General features: G+C 44.4%; 2 protein-coding genes across 2 annotated transcripts in view; one reads left to right on the forward strand and one right to left on the reverse strand.

The window, feature by feature from the left end:
• Positions 1–20,150, reverse strand: part of Ephb1 (EPH receptor B1) — a 427,245-nt gene that overhangs the window by 119,876 nt on the left and 287,219 nt on the right. The window lies entirely within an intron of this gene.
• LOC117693416 (dolichyl-diphosphooligosaccharide--protein glycosyltransferase subunit TMEM258) lies at positions 9,828–10,233 on the forward strand. The gene has a single exon (XM_034484059.2). The coding sequence runs from the start codon at positions 9,872–9,874 to the stop codon at positions 10,109–10,111; it is 240 nt and encodes a 79-aa protein (XP_034339950.1). The 5' UTR covers positions 9,828–9,871; the 3' UTR covers positions 10,112–10,233.

Here is a 20,150-nt window from a genome sequence, read left to right on the forward strand (position 1 = left end):
CCTCCTATCTACTTTGGAAACTCCAGCTCATTCCTAGAGCCCCAGAGTCTTTTCCTTGAACCTTCCTCAATGCCTGTCAGTCATACAGTCCCAACCTGATCTCCCATAGATTTTTTTAAAGCACCTAATCCAGACTGTGCCACTGCACAGTGACTGTTGCTCTGTGCCGTCCTCACCATACTGCAGCCTCCTGATGAGAAGGTACCTGGTTTGTCTGTAATAGCCAAGACCACATAGCAACTTATCTAGCTTCCCCCAGTTTCTGATAGTAGCCATGTACTCTTTTCACACACAGGTTCCCTTTCTGTTTTCTATGTGCATGAAGAAAGGCCTCACCTGTCCAGCTTTCCCCTACTGCACTGGCTCTCAGGAGTTGCATATCAGACATTTATATTCTGAACATTACAGTTATGAATTAACAACAGAATAATTTTATGGTATGGGGGGGGGGCGGGGTTACCACAGCACAAGAAACTGTTTTAAAGTGTTGCAGTGTTGGGAAGCCCAAGAACGTCTACTCTAGACAGATACCTTTTTGTGGCAGACAAAAGGACCTCAGGCAGACCTTGACTCTACATAGCAGTCATGACTCCCTGCAAGTGGCCATAAAGCAGGAAGTGAAGAGTTGGCTTGGACAGTCCTGCCTCAACTGGGCCAGCTCAGGAGACTCACTCAAGAAGGGATTCCCCCCCCACACACACACACATTTATTAAGGAACAATTTTTGCATGAAATATGGCTGCCCCGTTCTGAGTCATGTGTGCTTTTCACAGTGACCATCCCTGTGAATGGTTCATGAGTAGAGCAGGAAGAAGCCATAGTTATTAAGTTCGGAATTGAATAAACCTGATTATTTCTCTAAGTAACCTTTACCAGGCACCCAGGGCCTTTCCTGAGAGTGGAGCACTGAGATCCAAGAGAAGCCAGCAATGTCTGATGTAAATCCTTCCCCAGCCCCCCTCGCTGGTGGGGTATGTCTCATTTATTTCAGAATGTATTCTTATGGAGATGGATCAAGTTTGGGCCACAAGAGTGACTAGGAATCCATTCATTATTCATTCACCCATTCATTCTTTCTCGCTATTGTAGCAAAAAAAGTCTCTGGGATCTTCCAGCCACTTAGGAGGCCGAGAAAAGAAAGAAACAAAGCAGGCAGACTTCTGCTCTGATGGAGCTGGTATTTATCTCAGGAGAGGGAAATCTGACAGGGATAGAAGTAAACCTGGAGATATATGGGAGGGTTTCAGATAAGAATAAGTCCTGTGAGATAAAACAGCCCTGGGGCTCAGATCCCAGGACAAGGCTGGGCTCTGTCCTTTATACCCCATGAAGTCTGCTCTGGGGTCAGGCAAGCTAGTGCTTTTAGGGCTTGGTGGTAAAACAAGGAGGATGGCAGGTGCCTGGGCCCTGGCATGGTAAGGAGACAAGCACATTCCTGAAGACAGGCTGCTCAGGCTCTCCTGCCTGAGTGACAAGAGCAGATGGAGACCTTCAAAAAAAAATCTCACTGGAGGAAGGTACCAGGACCATTTAGGTGTTTCTCCTGGAATGTGAGGGGCAGGGGGCTACTCTTTGCCAGGACTATTCATCAGAACTTAAGCTCCCAGAAACATACCCAGGACAGAGACCTAAATGTCGTAAAGGGGAGCAGAAAAGGAGGTCAAAAGAGAGGAAGACAATCTCGTATCTACATTAGCAAACCCACCCCCACATCAACTGCCCAGCCAGGCTCAGCAACACAGTCTCCCTGTCTGAGCTCCCGGCTCTTATGGCTGCTGCCTAGTTTTTCTTAATTACATACAGACAGGCTTTCTGAAGCCTGTCTGATCTGTTGCCACGGTTACTACTGATGAACATATTCTGTTTAAAAGGCTAGGGGAATTCAGTCATTGGAAAGAATGGGAGAAGTGTTTGAGCTGTGATTTTTCTATTTGGGTGAGGAGAGAGCATGGTGAGTCCCGAGTTATGAAGTTGGGTCTCCAATGTCTTGCAGGATGTGCCAAGGAGTTGGCTCAGTCACATGGAACAGGGTCCTGAAAGAGTTAAACTGGATCCTTTCTAGAGCCACTGGGCCAGCCAAAGTGTTATAATCTTGAGATAGAATCTCCCTGATTCTTATTGTGACTTTGGTCAGATGACTTTATTTGTTTAAGAATGAAAAGCCGAGGTGGGTGGCAGAAAGCAAGTGAGTTTATTTGTAGCCATCAAGCTGGAAATGAGAGTACACTTGAGTAATCAAAAGGAAAATGTATTGGAGACAGGTAAGCTCCGAAAGCCAGTTTCTTTATCAGGAATCTTAATAATCTCCTAGTCTTAGAACTTCGAAATGAACTCCAGGCTCATACAAGGAATAAGAAACTAGATCTTGCTAATCTACACTGCTGTATCAGGTCTGCATCCTTAGACATCTCTCCACCGGGTCTCCCAAGGATTCGAGCAGTAAGATGATGCTGTCCTAGAGATGCAACCTGGCACGATACTCCATACGGCCAGAAAGGGTCTCTTCCACTCATTGTATGCCTCCTGGTAGAATCTGCTAAAGCAACTGGGTTTCCCTGCAGAAACGTGAACATGTGCTCAGTGCATGACTGTTCACAGAGTGAGTGAGCTCCCAGTCTTCTTCATCTGACCATGAACCCCCTGGATATTTATACCAATCAACTTGGACAGCTTTGAGAAAATGAACTCGTAAGCCTTGATTTTCTCAGCTAAAAGATGAGACTGTGACACTGTGGTTGGTATGTGGAAGAACCAAGTACGTCAGTGGCTAAGATTGCCATCATTGTCATTATTGGGTTATTAGAATCCTAATTCACTCATCTAATTAAGACTCAGCCCATAGGACCATTCTCTCCAGGGGCACAGACTCTGCTGCCAGGATTATGCTAAGCACTGTACTAGACCTACAGAGATGGAGCTATGTCGGGGAACTCAGGTACAAAACCCCATATCTGGGGGTTGTGAATCCATATAGTTAAAAATAAAGGAAATGGGTTGAAAAGTATTACTGATGACAAGCTGGAAATACATTTTCAGATCTGATCTAGAAGTTCTGTCCTTGAGGTTGGGTCTACTCTTAGGGAGAAACATTTTGGAGACTGTTTCTGTCAAATTCTGTATACAAATTCAGGCTACTTAGCTCCAGAAAATACAACTAAGAAGGACTACTCTTAAACATGGGACTGTGTATCCAGAAAAGTCTAGATCTTGACACTTTCTGTACTTGTGATATTTGCTTGTACTTGTCTCGGTCTCCTGAAAGGTGGTCTTCATAGGCCTCTTTGACATACAGGCAAGGAAACCCCTTCTTATTCATGCAGGAAGTTATGTTCTCTCCTCTGTTTCTCTTTAGAAGAAAGGGTTGAGGGAGGGTTTGGGAATGAGCCAAAGGAACATTTAATGCTCAAGACCCTTGAGCATTGTTGGTCAAGAAAAATCTAAAGTACAATGTCCTCATGGCTGAAAAGAGTCAAGATTGTAGTTTGAATAACATGAACACATGTTTAAATACGTGCTGACGGCTGAGAGGCAGCAGAGGGGAGGAAGGGAAAATGACACTGGGATGAAGATGATAAGAGAGACTGAGATGTAAGTGCTCGGGACACTCTGGGTGGTGCACTCAGTGTAGATCCAACATTAGATCTCCAAAATGAGGGTTCTGTCAAAGCGTCTCCATCCATATTGTTCACTGTGGCAGAGTTAATTAAAGGAGCTACAACTGAGTGATTGGGAGGCTTCTGGGAGAAGGTGGAAAAGTCCTTGGATGTCTATAGGAAAATAGATACGATCCAGGGGGCCAGTAGCAGATGGGGAAATACAGAGGTAGACATTTTTTCCTATGGGTGCAAAATATGTAGAAAATGCAATCAGCCTTATCGTTATTCCTTGCACTAAATACAGAACAGGGATGAAAGCAAACTTGGCTGGAAGGTGACATAACCTGGCAGAGGACATGCCCACAACTGTAAGAGATGTATGACAGTAATCAAATACACATGAACACGTTCTACGTTCCTTTGCATTTCCTTCTGCGGTAACTGATTATTCTAAAGCAAAGTCAAAATGAAATGAAACAAAACAAGACAAATGCTTCCCTCACCCTTCCTAACTGCCATGTGTCACTGTGACACTTCCCAACCTGAGCTCAGCTCACCTTCTCTCCTCTGCCCTCCTCACAAAGATGACTCTGACTCCTCTCCCATGGTGAACACACCAGGAACAGAAGTCCGAGAAGAGGTCAGAAAGGAACCATAAATGTCTTATAGGAAAGAGTCTGATGAGCGGCGATGTATGGTTTTAGGATTTGGAGCGGGAATTGAGCCCCATCGTTTCTAATGAGCCTGTTTTGGGTACCACGACAACTGGGGTCATAGACAGCAGAAGCTATCAGATTTTGTCATAGAGTAAAGGGGACTGTTGGGAAGTTGAGAATAAGTTATTGAGCGCATGCTGAAGAAAGGTGATATGAAAAGGACAGAAAGGAGAGTCATTATAGGATGCCAGACATCTTCCTGTCAACAACAGAAACTTGGAAGAACTCGGGGACATGAGAGAAAAAAAAAAAAAAAAAAACAGACCAAGGATGCCTGAAATTTGTGGATGTTAAACACCAGATACAGAGCTCTGCCTTTTTAGAGGAAGAAGCAGCTCTGGGTGGCCTTCCAGAGGTAGAGTTGTACCAAAAGTCTGCATCAGAAAATGACTGGAGTTCATCCATATTTCAATGTTGAGCATCCTTTGAGAGTCTTCCCAATGTGATGGGTGGTACCCTAGGGTAGGGATGAGAGGGCATTGAAACCTAGGACCAATATGTAGGATCCTAACATCCACGTGAGATAAACCCCACCCCACCCCCAGGGACAATTTCGTGCTCTTTGGAATCAGCCTCAAATGAAACCCTGGACCAACTCACTAGCAATGGGAGGTCTGGCTTTTTTAGATTACAACAAGCCAAATCACACACACTCACAGGTAAAGTCAAAAGATTACAATTGATTAGAAGAATTATACAGGACTCCAATAAGTAAAGGATTAAAAGGGCATCTGTCAGTGTCAATAGTTTCTTTCCAGCTTTGCTTTCTAGTGCTGTAATAAAGACCATGACCAAAGGAGATGAAAGAGTTGTTTGGCTTATAAATTCCAACCACAGCAGAAGCCAAGGCAGGAATTCAAGCAGGGCAGGAAGATGGAGACAGAACTGAAGGACTACAGAGAAACACTGCTCATTGTTTGATCTTCAGATTCATGTTCAATGACCTTTTTCATATGTCCCAGGGCCACCTGCCCAGGGATAGCACCACCTACAGTAGGCTGGGCCCTCAAACACTAATCACCAATGAAGAAAATGCCCCATTCATTGGCTTACAGGCCATTCTGATTGAGGCATTTTCCCAATCATATTTTCCCAATGACTTTAGCTTGTATTGGGCTGGCAAGCTAAGAAACAGCTTCTCTAATGATAGCTATCCATCTTACTCATTACATTGTAATGATTACTTCAGTTGCAATAACACAAGTGGAACTGCTCTCGTGGAGTTTATATTCTAGTGGAGGAGTCAGATGATGTCTCCAAGGGTACATAAATGTGTGATGTCACTGCTGACAATGCTCTAGTAATAAAGAACAGGAGGAATAGAGTCTGTGGGCTTGGGGAAGATGAAGAGAGCCTTCTCCTAGATAAGGTCATTTGGACACATACTAGATCGGGGTGAGTCGGAAGCTGCTAACTAGACTATAGAAGGATGTTCCCTAAGCAAGAGCCAGTCTCTGCAATGATCCTGAGGAGAAAGTGTGGTTGGCTGGTTATGAAACATCAAGGGGAGCAATGCTGCTATAAGAAAATCAACTGAGTGGAAGAGAGGGATAAAGGATAGAGAGAGACAGGGACAAGTGGAGGCAGATGACCAGATGATGTAAGTCCTGGGCACAGCTGGCAGCAATTTTATTCTCAGTAATATTTTACTCTAAGGAAGGTTATGAGGAAGGACCTGCTCATACTGGTGTGTGTGTGTGTGTGTGTGTGTGTGTGTGTGTGTGTGTCACACACAGGCGCATGCCACAGTAGCCATCCAGATGAGGGACAAGAGTGGCTTGAGCCAGGATAAAGGACCAACCGAGGAACAGTCTCAGATTATTGTAATATTATTTCTATAGATATTATCACCAGTTTTGCTCCAAAATTGAGTCTTTACTATCCTCATCTTTATGATGAAAAAAACTTGAGGTTCATAGAGGCAATATGGCTTGTCTGTGATCAAAAATGTGTCAAGGTCAAGGTGAGTCTGCTACATGGATGTGTATAACTGGCACCTCTTTCCTCCCAGTGAGTGGTTTCATGGTGATGAAAAGAATTGTTTGTCAACTGGTTACTTCTTGACCTGCAACTTATTTGATAGAAAACTAATATTGTTTGTTTCCTAGAGTAAATTTCTATAGAGACTAGTTAAAAGAACAGAGACATGGTGTTGGTCAACATTCAACAGAGCTCTGTGTTGAACTCAGAATTTTCTCTTAATAACATTATATATAAAGAACAACATTAAGCATTTTATGCACAACTTAGTAAAATTGATCTTGTGAACATCCTGGAAGGTAGGAACTATTATCCTTAGCATAAGTATGAGGAAATAAACCACTTGAGTCAAGTTACGGGGCTGTTTGAAAGGTGCCAGGACAGAGACTTGACTGCCGTCCTGATTCTTAAGTGTTCAAGACACAGGTAAGATATAACAGCATCTGGGGAAAATGGGGGAACAGAGCTCATAAGCTGATTGGAAACTCCTGTCTACAATCATCTTAGCCCCTTCTCTTTAGGGACAGGAGAACCTACTGTGGTTCCAGGGTTATGTGAACAAGTCTGCACACACTGCTCATTAGAGTCTCTGACATACTGGGCCCATACACAGGCAATTCCCCTAATCATAACAGTTAGTAATAGGAAAGAAATGATTAGTCAAAACAACGAGAGATCCTGCTGAGAGGGATTTCAGGAGCATCAAGTAGCCTGGTGTCATGTACCTTACCACATACCATCGTTTGTACAGAGAAAATTCTTGTTTTCCCCATGACTTTAATAGAGCTAATTGCCTGGGAGAGAGGGATGGGCTCCACCTCCCAGGAACAGAGACAGTTCCTCTCTCAGGTCTGCCCTGGAGCTGGGTAACTGGAGGGCGATAGAAGCCTACGGAGGACTGATGAAAACCTTTAAGCCTGGAGGCAACAGACCTCAAGAGAGTGTTCTTGTGGCCAGTCTCCAGTCATTGTCCATTCAAGAGACTAGTGCAGAAAACACAGATGAAGCAAAAGAAAGGGGACACTTGGATGCCATACCACTCAGAATCCCCAAAGACATTCTAAAGCAAAGGGAGATTTATGTCCAGTCATTTTTAAAGACATGACCTTCAGAAGCCTTTTGCTAGAAGCCTTGAAAACTGAGGTAGACTATGGTCATGGCTTCCCAGGCCCCAGTTCCTGTCAGGGGACATTTCTTCTTCTTCTTCTTCTTCTTCTTCTTCTTCTTCTTCTTCTTCTTCTTCTTCTTCTTCTTCTTCTTCTTCTTCTTCTTCTTCTTCTTCTTCTTCTTCTCCTTCTCCTTCTCCTTCTCCTTCTCCTTCTCCTTCTCCTTCTCCTTCTTCCTCCTCCTCCTTCTTCTCCTTCTCCTCCTCCTCCTCCTCCTCCTCCTCCTCCTCCTCCTCCTCCTCCTCCTCCTTCTTCTCCTTCTCCTTCTGCTATGCAGACAGTATCTTAGACCATGTCCTGCTGATGCAGGCTCCAAGGAGTTCTCTGTGATGGGAAACAGCAGGCTTAGCCTGTCTGAGTCTTCTTGAACTATCAGAAGACTTTGTAAACACTTCATTTCTCATACTATAGGAAACTAGAGCTTACTTGGGTAAGATCTTCATGGAGCTATCCCCTGGCTGTCATTCCTAACAGATGCACTTGGGACCTGAACCACTTGGAATTATTCAGTTGTTTAAAGTGAGCTGACTCCATCCAGAGCTCAGTGATTGTCATTATGCTGGCACAAATGGGGAGATGAAAGTCAGGTTTGGAAACTGGATCAAGGGCAATGATACTGTGAATCTTAAGTCTCAACAGCTCTGCAGATCATAAATGAAAAACAACTTGGTTTCTTTAGAACCACTTTCTCAGAGTGCAGAACCAACCAGGGATTTCATGGTACCCAGTGTACTATGAAGTCTCATGGATAGGGCACCAGTGAAGCAAGGTGTGGACTGACCAGAGTGTACATTATTTCATTCTGTTCTATTCTATTCTATTCTATTCTATTCTATTCTATTCTATTCTATTCTTCTACTCTATTTTATTTTGAAACAAAATCTCATGGAGTCCAGGCTGGCCTTGAACTCACTATGTAGATGACCCAGCTCCAGTGCATAAACTTCTGATTCTCCAGCTACCACCTTTCCCATACAAAACCTTAAAGAACCTCAAAAGGGTAGGCAGTAGTCTCAGGAAGCTATAGATCATTCAAGATCAAGTCCTGATTCTGACACTTCCTACATACTCTAGTTCTTACAGTGGAAAGTAATCTTAGAAGTGAGTACATCCCAGGTGGCAAATCCACCTCTGTCATCCCACACTGGTGGTTAGCCTCTGTTGGATTCTGCCGGCTCACTACTCACCTAGTTACCAAAGTATCTATTACCCATGATTGCTTGTTTTAAAAAATAATGAAAAAAGTATCTGTTCACAGTAAGTCACAGAACCAATAAACTACCTAGGATCAAATCTCACAAGGCCTTTGTAATACAGCTATAAAACCTTACTGAAGGGCATAAAAGGGAACGTGACTGCCATGTCCTCAGATGAAAAGACTCAACATCATAGAGAAGACAGTAACTTCTAAGTGATCTGTATCCCCAGTGCTACCCAATTCCCATTAAACAGGACTGCATAATGGAATGTGCCCAAGTAGCTCTAAGGCCCATCTTCAAAAGAGACATCTTTTAGTAAGTGACAAGATTTTTTTAAAGAAAAGAATGCTATTCAGAGGGTTGGTTCGTCGGCCATTAAAATATGTCATAAGGCTATCATCTTTAAAACTGGTATCAGAACAGACCAGGCAATCAAAGAGAAAGAGTACAGACAACTTGGCATGTGTATTCACTCCATAGTGAAGGGAGTGCCTCACTAAGATGTGTGCAGTTCTGATGGGGGCCAATGGATTTTAATAATAAAAATACAATGTCAATACTGTATACTACACAAGGATAACTTCCAGATACACAGATGAGTTAAGCACAAACACTTTCCCAGATACTATTTTTATGGCAGACACAAAGTCATCAGACAAAACCCCAATGCCAGAAAGAAATAGATGGTCAGATCTAAGTTCAAAAACTAAAATATTTAGATACGACAAAAAATGTACCCACAACAGAGTTACAGATAAGCAGAGACCAGAGAGGAGGGTACCACAAGTAATTAGTGGGTTTTTGAAAGTCAGCTTAAAAATAGAAAAGGCAAGGGTTCTACACAGACAGAATAAACTGGCTAACAAATGTATTAAACAATACCCACTTACACATATGCAAAACAATAAGGATATCAGTTAAATTGGCACAGATTCAAAGTCTCACTAACATCTTGGGCCACACGGGGAAATGAGATGCATACTCAACTACATGGGTATAAACTGGTCAAGTCTTTCGGGAAAGCATACTGGGAGTATCCACTGACTTGTTAAGTACCTATAATTCATCAATTCTACCTTGAAGTAAATATGCGCTCCCCAAGGCACGCTCATGCATTTATACCGCAGAATCATTGTTTATATTAACCAAAAAATGGGATGGACCGGACGTGTTCTTCCGGTGGCGGATCGGTGGTTTATCCTGTGCGGGGCAAAATGGAGCTCGAGGCCATGAGTAGGTATACCAGCCCAGTGAACCCGGCCGTCTTCCCGCACCTGACTGTGGTACTTCTGGCCATCGGCATGTTCTTCACTGCCTGGTTCTTCGTTTACGAGGTCACCTCTACCAAGTACACCCGTGACATTTACAAAGAGCTACTCATCTCCTTGGTGGCCTCACTCTTCATGGGCTTTGGAGTCCTCTTCCTCCTGCTCTGGGTTGGCATCTACGTATGAGTCTCCAAGGGTACCTCACCAGGCAGCTCACCAAGTCTCTGCTTTTGTAAATTAATTTTTTACCATTGCTACATATCCCACCTGCTGTTTACAATAAAGGCGGATGTATGACAAAAAAAAAATGGGATGGACCTGTGACCACTCACAGGGGGATGACCATGAGCGTACTGGGAATACACTGATTCCAGTGGATGATAAGGCTGTAAGTTCATATGTTAGAATGGACTTTGAGAAGAGTAATGACGGTAGCTTGAGACAAAGACACAGCCACAGCCAGTCTAATGGAGTTAAGGGTAGATTCTGAGCCTGGGTCCCTGGCAAGGTCACCAGTCAACAGGTGTACAGTGAACCAATACCTGTATGACTAGCAATGGTGACCCAAAAAAGTTCCCAGCAGTAGACACTGACCCGAGGCCCAGCAATAGTTCAGTCTCCTACCTCTTGTTGAAAGATGGGTTTGGTGTTTAGCTGATTTGGACTGGAATCTTGTGTTGAGCCAAGCTGGATGAGGATCTAGGAAGTGAGCTGGTATCCCCTTAAAGAGCTGGAGATCCAGATGATTCAGAAGGGCAAGATGACATCAGTGTCTAGCCAGGTTACAAGGGCTCTCCTGAATCATCTGATCCAAAGTGCCCTGGTACCTTCCATTCACTTCTTATTGTCTTGTTGTGTGTTGCATATTGTAGGGGTCCAAAGCTCACTTCTTGTTTCTCATCAAAAAGCAAAGACCATTGACTGGGCACTCGGAATGTGTCCAGCGCTAAAGGGGTATTTTGCATGCATTCTTTTAGTAAGCATGATAAAAAAAAAAAATCCAATATGCTCATTGTTTTTAGAAAAGGAACAAAACTATTGAAAATTTGAGTAACCTACCTAAGGCCTCCCAACCAGGGAAGAAGATAAAATCAGGAGCTAACCGTGGTTTGCACCGCATCAACAGCAGGAATCTTACCAATAAGCTGGGATGAGCTCTTACTATATCGGATTCAGAGTGGGGGGAAAATGAGAGCTATGCCTCAAGAGTTTCTAGTCCAGTGGAAAGATAAGCGAATGCTGGGCAGCAGCTACAGAATACTCCCTGTGAGAAGTGAAGCATCCTCTTCTCAAGGGATGCGGAACCTGGCACAGGACAGATGCAGAGATGCATACTCTTTACTGACAGTCCTCTCCTCTAGGATGAAGTGAAGCAAGAATCTAAGAGCCCTTGGCTTCAGCTACCACTAACTCCCAGCATTCTTCCCTCATCCGTCTCTTTCTTCTGGAGACTAGAACTCAAAGACGTCACATCAGGGTTACTTCCAAGACTGAACATTCATGTAAAAGGGCCCACAAATTGAAAAAAAAAAAAAAAAAAAGGATTGACTTAGGCTAATTTTTAAAACAGAAAAAAAAGAGGAAATTAAATAAATACATCATTTTTACACCAATCCCCTCTTATCTCTGAAAGTTTATACTTAAAACAGTGCCTGAGTCTCAAAGAAAGAGTAAGGATCTGCAGGCGAGTGGAAGTCCGGGCTGCCATCACTGTTTCTCCTAAAGTAAGTAGCCTTCAGAAACAGGGGTCATAATCTACATAGATTCCCACAGAGATAACCACAGAAAGGACCCAAATACACGTGTACTGCAATGGTTCTGCTGCTCCAGACCCTGTCTCAAAAGTAAGGTGGAGAGGCTGGGTTGTAGCACAGTGGTTAGACTGTTCATTACATAACGGTGACCACCTGAATCTGAATCAGCAGCACTCACATAAAAAAGCCAGGGAAGGTTGTTCATGCTTGCAAACAAGCCTTTAGAATTGGGGGCAGCGAAGAATGAATCCTAACACTTCATTAGCTAGCCTAGCTGAAAACGTAAGTGCCCTGAATCTCAAGGCAATAAAGCAGAGAGTGTCTGTCCAGTGTCTGTCCTTCTCTAGACTGTACAGACATGCAGAGGCACTCACACTCACACGCTCATGTGCATATACCACACACACAAACACACATATACACACACATATAATTACCACATACACACTATTTTATATACATACATGTATATATGCCCAAACACACACATATACACACAAACTACATACACATACATAAATACATCACACACCCACACACAAACCACCATACACAAACTACATCATACATACACACATATATATGCACAAAACATACACACATACACATCTCACACACACACACAGACACATAGACACAAGGGAACTGATAGAAGAAGAAGCCTGACGTTATCCTCTGACCTCCACACAGTGTGCAATAGTAAGTGGACCTGTACACAAAAAAAAAAAAAAAAAACCAAACAAACAAAAAAACCAAACAACAACAACAAAAAAAACCAACCACAAAAAAGAAGACTTGAGACATTCAGAAGGTGCCAGAAGACCCGCAGGGGCTTGAAGATTGCAAGAAATGCTTTGTGTGAGGAGCTAGATTAAAATAATATTTAGTTAATGGAGATGGTTATGAAACAACAAGAAAAACATTTTCCTTAAATGTGGAATCCACTAAACATAAACATTGGTCCTCAATGATCAATTAAAGGTCAACACAATGTCCAAGTGTGGGAGGATGTCCCACCACAAGGCCTGGGAGTATTCGCTTTCAATGATGGGTGCTAGGGGCTTACAGTGGAAACGGCTATCTCGAATCATGTCTGAACTGTCCATCAACACAAATTTAAAAAATTAAAGAGGGAGAATCCTTTCTCGGTGTTGCCAGAGGAAAAAAGCATGCATGGAGAAGTTTGCTGCTGTTCCAGATGTTAGCAATCTGCTACCCTGAGGGATCTTCCCAAGAAACACTGAAGTGTGGTCACCAGGAGTGTTTGGCTATTAGCTTAGAAGTTTAAACTCTACAGGGCTTCATAAGGGTTAGACCCACTCTGGTCAAGCAACTGTGAAAAGAAATTTCAGATTATAGCAGTGTAAAAGCACATTTACACGGGCGATGCTGACCCTTCTCGAAACAGGAGTAACAGTTATAAATAGCTTGAAGCTTGCAACCACCTTCTTTCCATGCTGCATCCATATGTACAGATCATTTATCAAGCTGGTACAGGCAGGTTGTGAGCCCAGACCCAGAGATCAGAAAGCATCTTGCCCTGGCTCTTTTTGGCTTATGACCTTTGCTTGGATTTTCCTCAAGAAACAAAACAAAACAGAAAGCAGACTATCTCTTAAGACAAAACTAAAAATGACAGGTGAAGAGTTTGTTGTGCATGCAAAAGGAGCTGAGTTCAAATCCCCAGCATGCATGTAAAATCGGGCCCAGCAGTGTATACCTCTAACACCAGTGCTAGTGAAGACCAGTGGATCCCTAGTCAGTCAAGTCAAATTCATGAGCACCAGGTACCATGAGGGTTCGTATCTCAACTCCTAAGGTGGAAGATACTGATGCTGACCTCTGGCCTCCATGTCAACATGCATACATCTGCAATCACATGTAAACACGTGCGCATAAAAGTATTTAAGCTGAAAACCAAATGATTTTTTTCAAGTGTACAACACAGATGCATACATTGGTGTGACATCAAACCTCTCACTCTTGCAGTACAGTGAGGCATATGGAGATTCCTTCACTAAAGCCCTGGTCAGCAAAAGTGAGCTAATTATGAAAGGAGCATCCTCCTCTGAGTTTGCCGACAACCATATCTTAACAGGCAAATGTGTAAGAAAAGACTGACTTTTGGAAACATTTAAAAGCATCTCCAACGCACAGCATGCAAGCAGCAAGCAGTTCCCAACTGATAACGCTTCCTGTCCTAAGTGAATAATTTTCACAGCATAGGAACTTTTCCTGCCCTATCTACTCCAAGAGTCCCTCCCTGTAGGCAGCCTCAGTTGGCTGGGAGCCTGAGGAGTGATGCCCATCACCTACCCTCTGAACCCTCCATCTGCACTCCCAGCTCTACGGATGCATGTACTCCTGACTTCCCATTCTGTTCTCTACCTCAGCTCATTGTCATGCCCGGATAATGCTGTGTATGGTGAGACTGCACACTGCTCTGACCGACTCAGTAAAAACTGCATGAAAAGCAAGGTTTGGTTACTCTGAGGACCAGCGAGACCTGGGACTACCTCAGCACACAGACTCATCCATATACTCACACACACTCATACAAATCCATTCACACACAGACATGCATACCTACACACAGCTACACTCACATACTCTCACACAAGTCTATTCACACACTCATACAATTTCACTTTTACACACACACACACACTTCCCCTCTCCCGAACACACTATATTATTACATGGGCACATATACTCACAGCCCCAACCCTCTTACACATTCACACAATCAACATACACATGCATCCACACTTGCATATAGGCACACACACACACACACACACACACACACACACACACACACTTACAGACAAGTACACACAGGTATACTTTCATCAGCCCACACATATGTATTCACATGTTTACACAGGCACTCACATACATAATTACACAGTTATACTTTCATGCACACTTATACATGGGCATACACATATATATTCACATACCTACACTGCCACACCCCTCCATGAGTATACAGAGGTACACACAGTCATTTGCACATGTGTGGCCATTACACAATCAGGCATATCACATAAGCCTATCCACACATGTGCACTCCCACATACAGATACACATATGCACAGTCACAGGCACATAAAAAGTACCTACAGAGAGAAGCATACCTACACTCACACATATGCAGGTAAAGGTATATGCAGAAACACTCAGACACGTACACACAAACACTAGCCCCTTAAAATATGAAACATAAACCAAGAGAAAAGAATGGGAGGGATTCTTGACACTTCAAGAGGGAACACAGCAGCAGAGTGCCATCATTCTCCCTGGAGCTTCTCCAGCACTGATCTCAGAGTCCCACACCCCAGCTCTCCTGGACAGGGTGGCATTAGCTAAGTGAGACCCTAGTTTTCATCCTGTGGTGTGAGTTCCATCTTAGTTAATTTTTCCAATGAGGAAGCACCATGTGCCAAAAGGCTCCATAACCTATTCTATCTCACATCACTGGGGCCTGACTCATAAAGCCCCTAACTCTTGCCACTCAGCTTCCTTGCCTCTCTATGAGTCAAAAGGAAGCTCAAGGGATAGCCTCCAGGGAGACTTACAGGGTTGGCCACCCTTGTACCTTCTCTTCCAAGTAACCTTGAAGCTCCCGTTCATCCTATTTCTCCATCCAAGGCTGCCAGGGGACACCTCAATGCACTTGAAGAAGGAATAAAGGAAACAGGACAAGCTCCAGCTTGCCTCTGTGATCCATCAAAATTTCTCCCGTGTGGGTGACAGAAAGAAGGGTTTTTTGCGGTCAGAAATGTAACAAGGTAATTATTTTCACACCAGTCCTTCTGCACAGTTTTTCACAGACAGCAATTTTATAAGGCATAATTATCTATTTTCGTTTGCTTCATAAATTCCTCCTTTTCATTCCATCCCCCAGTAAACTAGAAATTATTTAAAATGAAGCCGTGCAACCCAATGCTTGGTTTCACTTGGCTATGCCCTTCCTCCTCTCTTCCTGTCTGCTCCCTCTGGTTGCCCCTGCCATAGTCCCCTTCCCACCTTGACCTTCTCTTGTCATTTGGAGGAGACAGTGCATCCCAGCTCCCTCAGAACTGAAGGCTGAGCCAGGTGAGGTGGCACACACCTGCAATCTCAGCAGTCAGGAGGCAGCAGCAATGGGACCAAGAATGGAAGGTCATACTTAGCTACATCAGGAGTTCAAGGCCAGCATAGGTAACATGAGACCCCCCACCTTTACAAAAGAACTGAAGTCCAGCTTTGTGGGCCATTGCTCCTGCTGAGCTTCTGGCTCCATCACCCCTAAGTGACATAGCTGTGCAAGTACTCAAGTGCTTAACCTATGACCTTTCCTCCCCACAGCATGTCTAAGATAGGAAGTCAACTGTTCCCTTGTCACTAGGGGTCTTCAGGCCATGGTGACCATGTGGTTTATGGGCAGCCAATGGGTTCTTCTCAGGACTGAGCCAAAACTTGCCACCCCCACTCCAAACACATCATTTTTCCTTTCAGATCTCCAACATCCTCTTTTGCTGGAAACTTCACTATCTTCGACACACTTCACACTTTCCAGGGATATAACCAAAGCAAGTTCTAACATCGATTGAGAGTTTACTATAAACCAGGCACGGGGCCAAAGATGCTCTAATGTGATTTAGCTTAATCCTTGTAGCAACTCAGAGAGGCAGAGAACAGAATGAGAGTGAGAAGAAATGGGGGATGGGGGGATGGGAATCAGTGAGGAAATGGGGCCAAGGTCAGAGAGAAGACAGGAGAAGGTCACGATGCAAATGAACTGCCCAAGTCCAGCTTTGAAACACAGTGTGCCAAGGCCCAGTCTGCATGCTTCCTCAGGACCCTCTCAAGAGTAGGGCATCTTAGCCACTCCAGGACTCCCAGAGTTCTGGGGCCTCCGGGCAGTGCACCAGGTGGGAAGCAGGAGAAACCTGAGATGCTGTGGAGATGTATTTAGACTTTGTTTTTCATGGGTTTCTGTTGGTGTGGTAGCCCCAGGCTTCACTTCACTTGTACACTCATGTACCCATCCCCTTTGGGGTACTCTTTATGATGAGTTAGGAACACTGTCTTTAACAGTCTTGTGACCTGCTTGGGTACATTACTCAAATTGAAGTTGGGCTTATGGGAACCTCAATTTATAAAGTTGACTGTTCAGGAGCACAGGTTCAAGCACCTGGGGCTTCTGATTAGTATCCAAAGCTGAGGGTTAGCCTTGCAGGATCATGGGTAGGTGGTCTGAGACTACAGATGGATTAAAGAATATGTAGTTGGTACCCACTAAGGCAGGATTACTTGTTTGCTAGTGGGGAGAAATGCCCAAACTTTAGGGGCTCCAGAAACCTTCAGTGTTAAATGTGTTGTAGAGGCAGGAAAAAAAAAATACTGTTGGTTGGTGCCTCTTAGAGCCATGTAGCCCTAGGCAGAAGAAGATAAAGAGTGAGGGAGAGAAAGGAAGGTAGGCAGGCAGGAAGAAAGGCAGGCAGGCAGGCAGGCAGGCAGGCAGGCAGGCAGGAAGGAAGGCAGGTAGGCAGGAAGGCAGGAATAAAGGCAGGCAGGAAGGCAGGAAGGCAGGCAGGAAGAAAGGCAGGCAGGAAGAAAGGCAGGCAGGCAAGGCAGGCAAGGCAGGCAAGGCAGGCAAGGCAGGCAAGGCAGGCAAGGCAGGCAAGGCAGGCAAGGCAGGCAAGGCAGGCAAGGCAGGCAAGGCAGGCAAGGCAGGCAAGGCAGGCAAGGCAGGCAAGGCAGGCAAGGCAGGCAGGCATGTAGGCTAACAGAAGTCATATAAATTCAAATTCTAGGAATTAACAGCCTCTTCTGCCTGTGTTTCTGAGGTCAGTAGATTTCACACCACGCCTTTAATCCTGCCTTGGGAAACACCACTGAATTCACTGATGAGCCTCAAAGACAGACTGGACAGGCAAGGCTTCCAGGGCCTCTCAGAAATCCAGGGAATTTCTAGCTCTCCTAGTAGACTGAAAAGAAAACACACCCCACTCCCACACAGCAGACATGCAGCTTGGTCTTCATTCGGGTCTCCCAACAACTAAAGCAGGGGCTGTCCCTGAATTTGTTGTTTGCCTGTGAATCGTGTTCTCCTAACTGGGCCACCTTGTCTAGCCTCAATGAGAGAGGATGAGCCTAGTTCTGCCGTGACGGATGTGTGTGTGTGTGGGGGGGGGCAGAGGTTGACACTCAGGGCCCCCTTTTCACAGAAGAAGGGAAGATTAGAGTGGGGGGAGAAGTTGAGGGGGGAGGACTGAGAGGAGATAGGAGTGCTGATAGTGGGATGTAAGTGAATAAATAGATTAATGACGAGCGCGTGCGCGGGCGTGCATGTGTGCATGCCCAAAACTCACCAAGCAGATTAAGCTGCCTGGCCACTGAGCCCTGCCTCTGCCTGCCCCCAGCACTGGGAGTGTAAGCATGCAACACCGTATCCAGTTTTATTCTGTGGGTTCTAGGATTAGACTCAGGTCATCAATGTTTTACCAACCAAGCTCTCATCCCAGGGCTATGGAAACATTTTAACATTACAAAAATACAGTATATCCATGATACTCCAAAAGATTAACAGGATTCATTAGAAATATCTGGTTTTCCCAGGCCCAATGGTGCAGGCCTGTGATCCTGGCTACTAAGAAGGCTGAGGCAAAACGTGTTACCACAGGCTTCCTTTGGCAACTTAATGATACTTAAGATTAAATAATAATAATAATAATAATAATAATAATAATAATAATAATAATAAAATATAAAGGTAGATCAGGGCGCATGGTCTGAGATGTTAGTTCAGAGGTAATATTTTTTTTTTTTGTAAGAAAAAGACCCATAGGTTCCATCCTTAGTACTGAAAACATATTAATAATCCTTAGTGTAGTAGAGGTGCTACAGCTATGCAAAGGGCATGTTTCATATTTATAAAATTTTTTTATAGAAAGGAGTAGACTGCTGACACAATCTCACATGAACACAATACAATGGCCAGAAGCTAGACTCATGGTCCTCCAACACTGGAGGCCTCAGCTGGCTCTTGGACTCTCCTGTCTGCTCTGTCCTCCAGTTCACAGAGGGCATGACAGCACCAGAGCATGACAGATGCTCACTGTCCCCATACATTTATAAATATAGATCTTCGTCATCTTCACAGCCCCAGTGGCCTACAGTTGCTTTCTGATAGGACAAACAAAGCCTTCATTTTACAAGGTGAACCGGCTCTCCCCACTCTAGGCCTCCACCAGCCCCTCAGGCTGGGCTCGTACCCTGCACACTTGTCTCCATAGACTGACTGGCTGGGCTAGTGAGGAGCCCCAAGGCCACAGTACAGGACTGTGCCTTTCCTCAACAGCTCTATAGATTCCCCTTGAATCTGAAAAATTATTTACTGTGGTGATGTGCCGTGCCTTTTTAAGAGAACAGATGGCACCTCCAATTAGAACGCTTTTAAAGGAAACCCTAATGAGAATATAAAAGCCAACAAATTGACTTTTTCATATAGTACTTCCCTGGCACACAATAAATCAAATATATAATGAGGCTCAGGGAAATAGTAGCTTTATTTATACATGTTTTGCCTAGCATTGTGTTGTACCCATGTCCTGCTCCCCAGGTCTCTTCACCAAGTGCTTGCCCCCCTCCAGGATAAGGGACCTGAGTCCAGGAACAGTTCTTGGTCCTGCCTGCCATAGTCAAGTGTGCTTTGATTTAGCAGTTTCTAGCCTGATCTTTCCCTCTCCGATCTAGAGGTACAAGAAAAGGGTGTGTTTAAAGGTGCATTATCCAAGGAGGCACACTCTCTTCCCACCAAGATTAGAATGGGACAGTATAGTGGAACCCCACTGGTGAGTATTCCAGAGCTAGCTGGACCAGAGGTGGGAGAAGAAAGCCTGCATGGTCTAACTTAAAGCTGGTCTCGGGATATGAGTAGTGTGGGGTGAGGAATTTTCATGCTCAAGCCAGAGGCATTGGAATATTCATATTCTCCCCAACAACTGATATTACAGGTCTATCAGGTAGGATGACTGGAAGATAAACATTGGTAAATAACGCAGAAAATAGAAACACATCGGCATTCTGAACCTCTGGCCATTGGACTGACTTCTTCCAGGTAACCTTATCATGAGGCTAGGTGCGTTGACAACTTTCCCCCTGAAGTGGGAAGCTAAGGGCCTGTATATGGATTTGCTGATCTGCAAACAGAGCCTAGCCAGAGGGAAGATCTGTGAGTAGAAGTATAAGGGCCAGAGGCTGGATAGATGCTTTGCCTGTTGTGCAGGCTGATGTTCGGTATGGGCACCCAGGTAGTGATTTAGCATCTTTAATGGAATTTAAAGTATATTCAATATTGCTTTTTAGGCTCATGGAAGACTGCCATCCAAGGGGCCCTTAGAAATAATAAGAGGAGACAACACCACAGAAAGACAGGGACTCTGGGCAGCAAGAGAGGAATCATTTCTGTCAATCTCCGC

This window comes from Arvicanthis niloticus, chromosome 21, assembly GCF_011762505.2.
Source record: "Arvicanthis niloticus isolate mArvNil1 chromosome 21, mArvNil1.pat.X, whole genome shotgun sequence".
NCBI classification, from domain to species: Eukaryota; Metazoa; Chordata; class Mammalia; order Rodentia; family Muridae; genus Arvicanthis; species Arvicanthis niloticus.

Bases quoted from the DNA above. Each gene is read 5' to 3' on its own strand.
- LOC117693416 (XM_034484059.2), top strand. From the start codon at position 9,872: ATGGAGCTCGAGGCCATGAGTAGGTATACCAGCCCAGTGAACCCGGCC.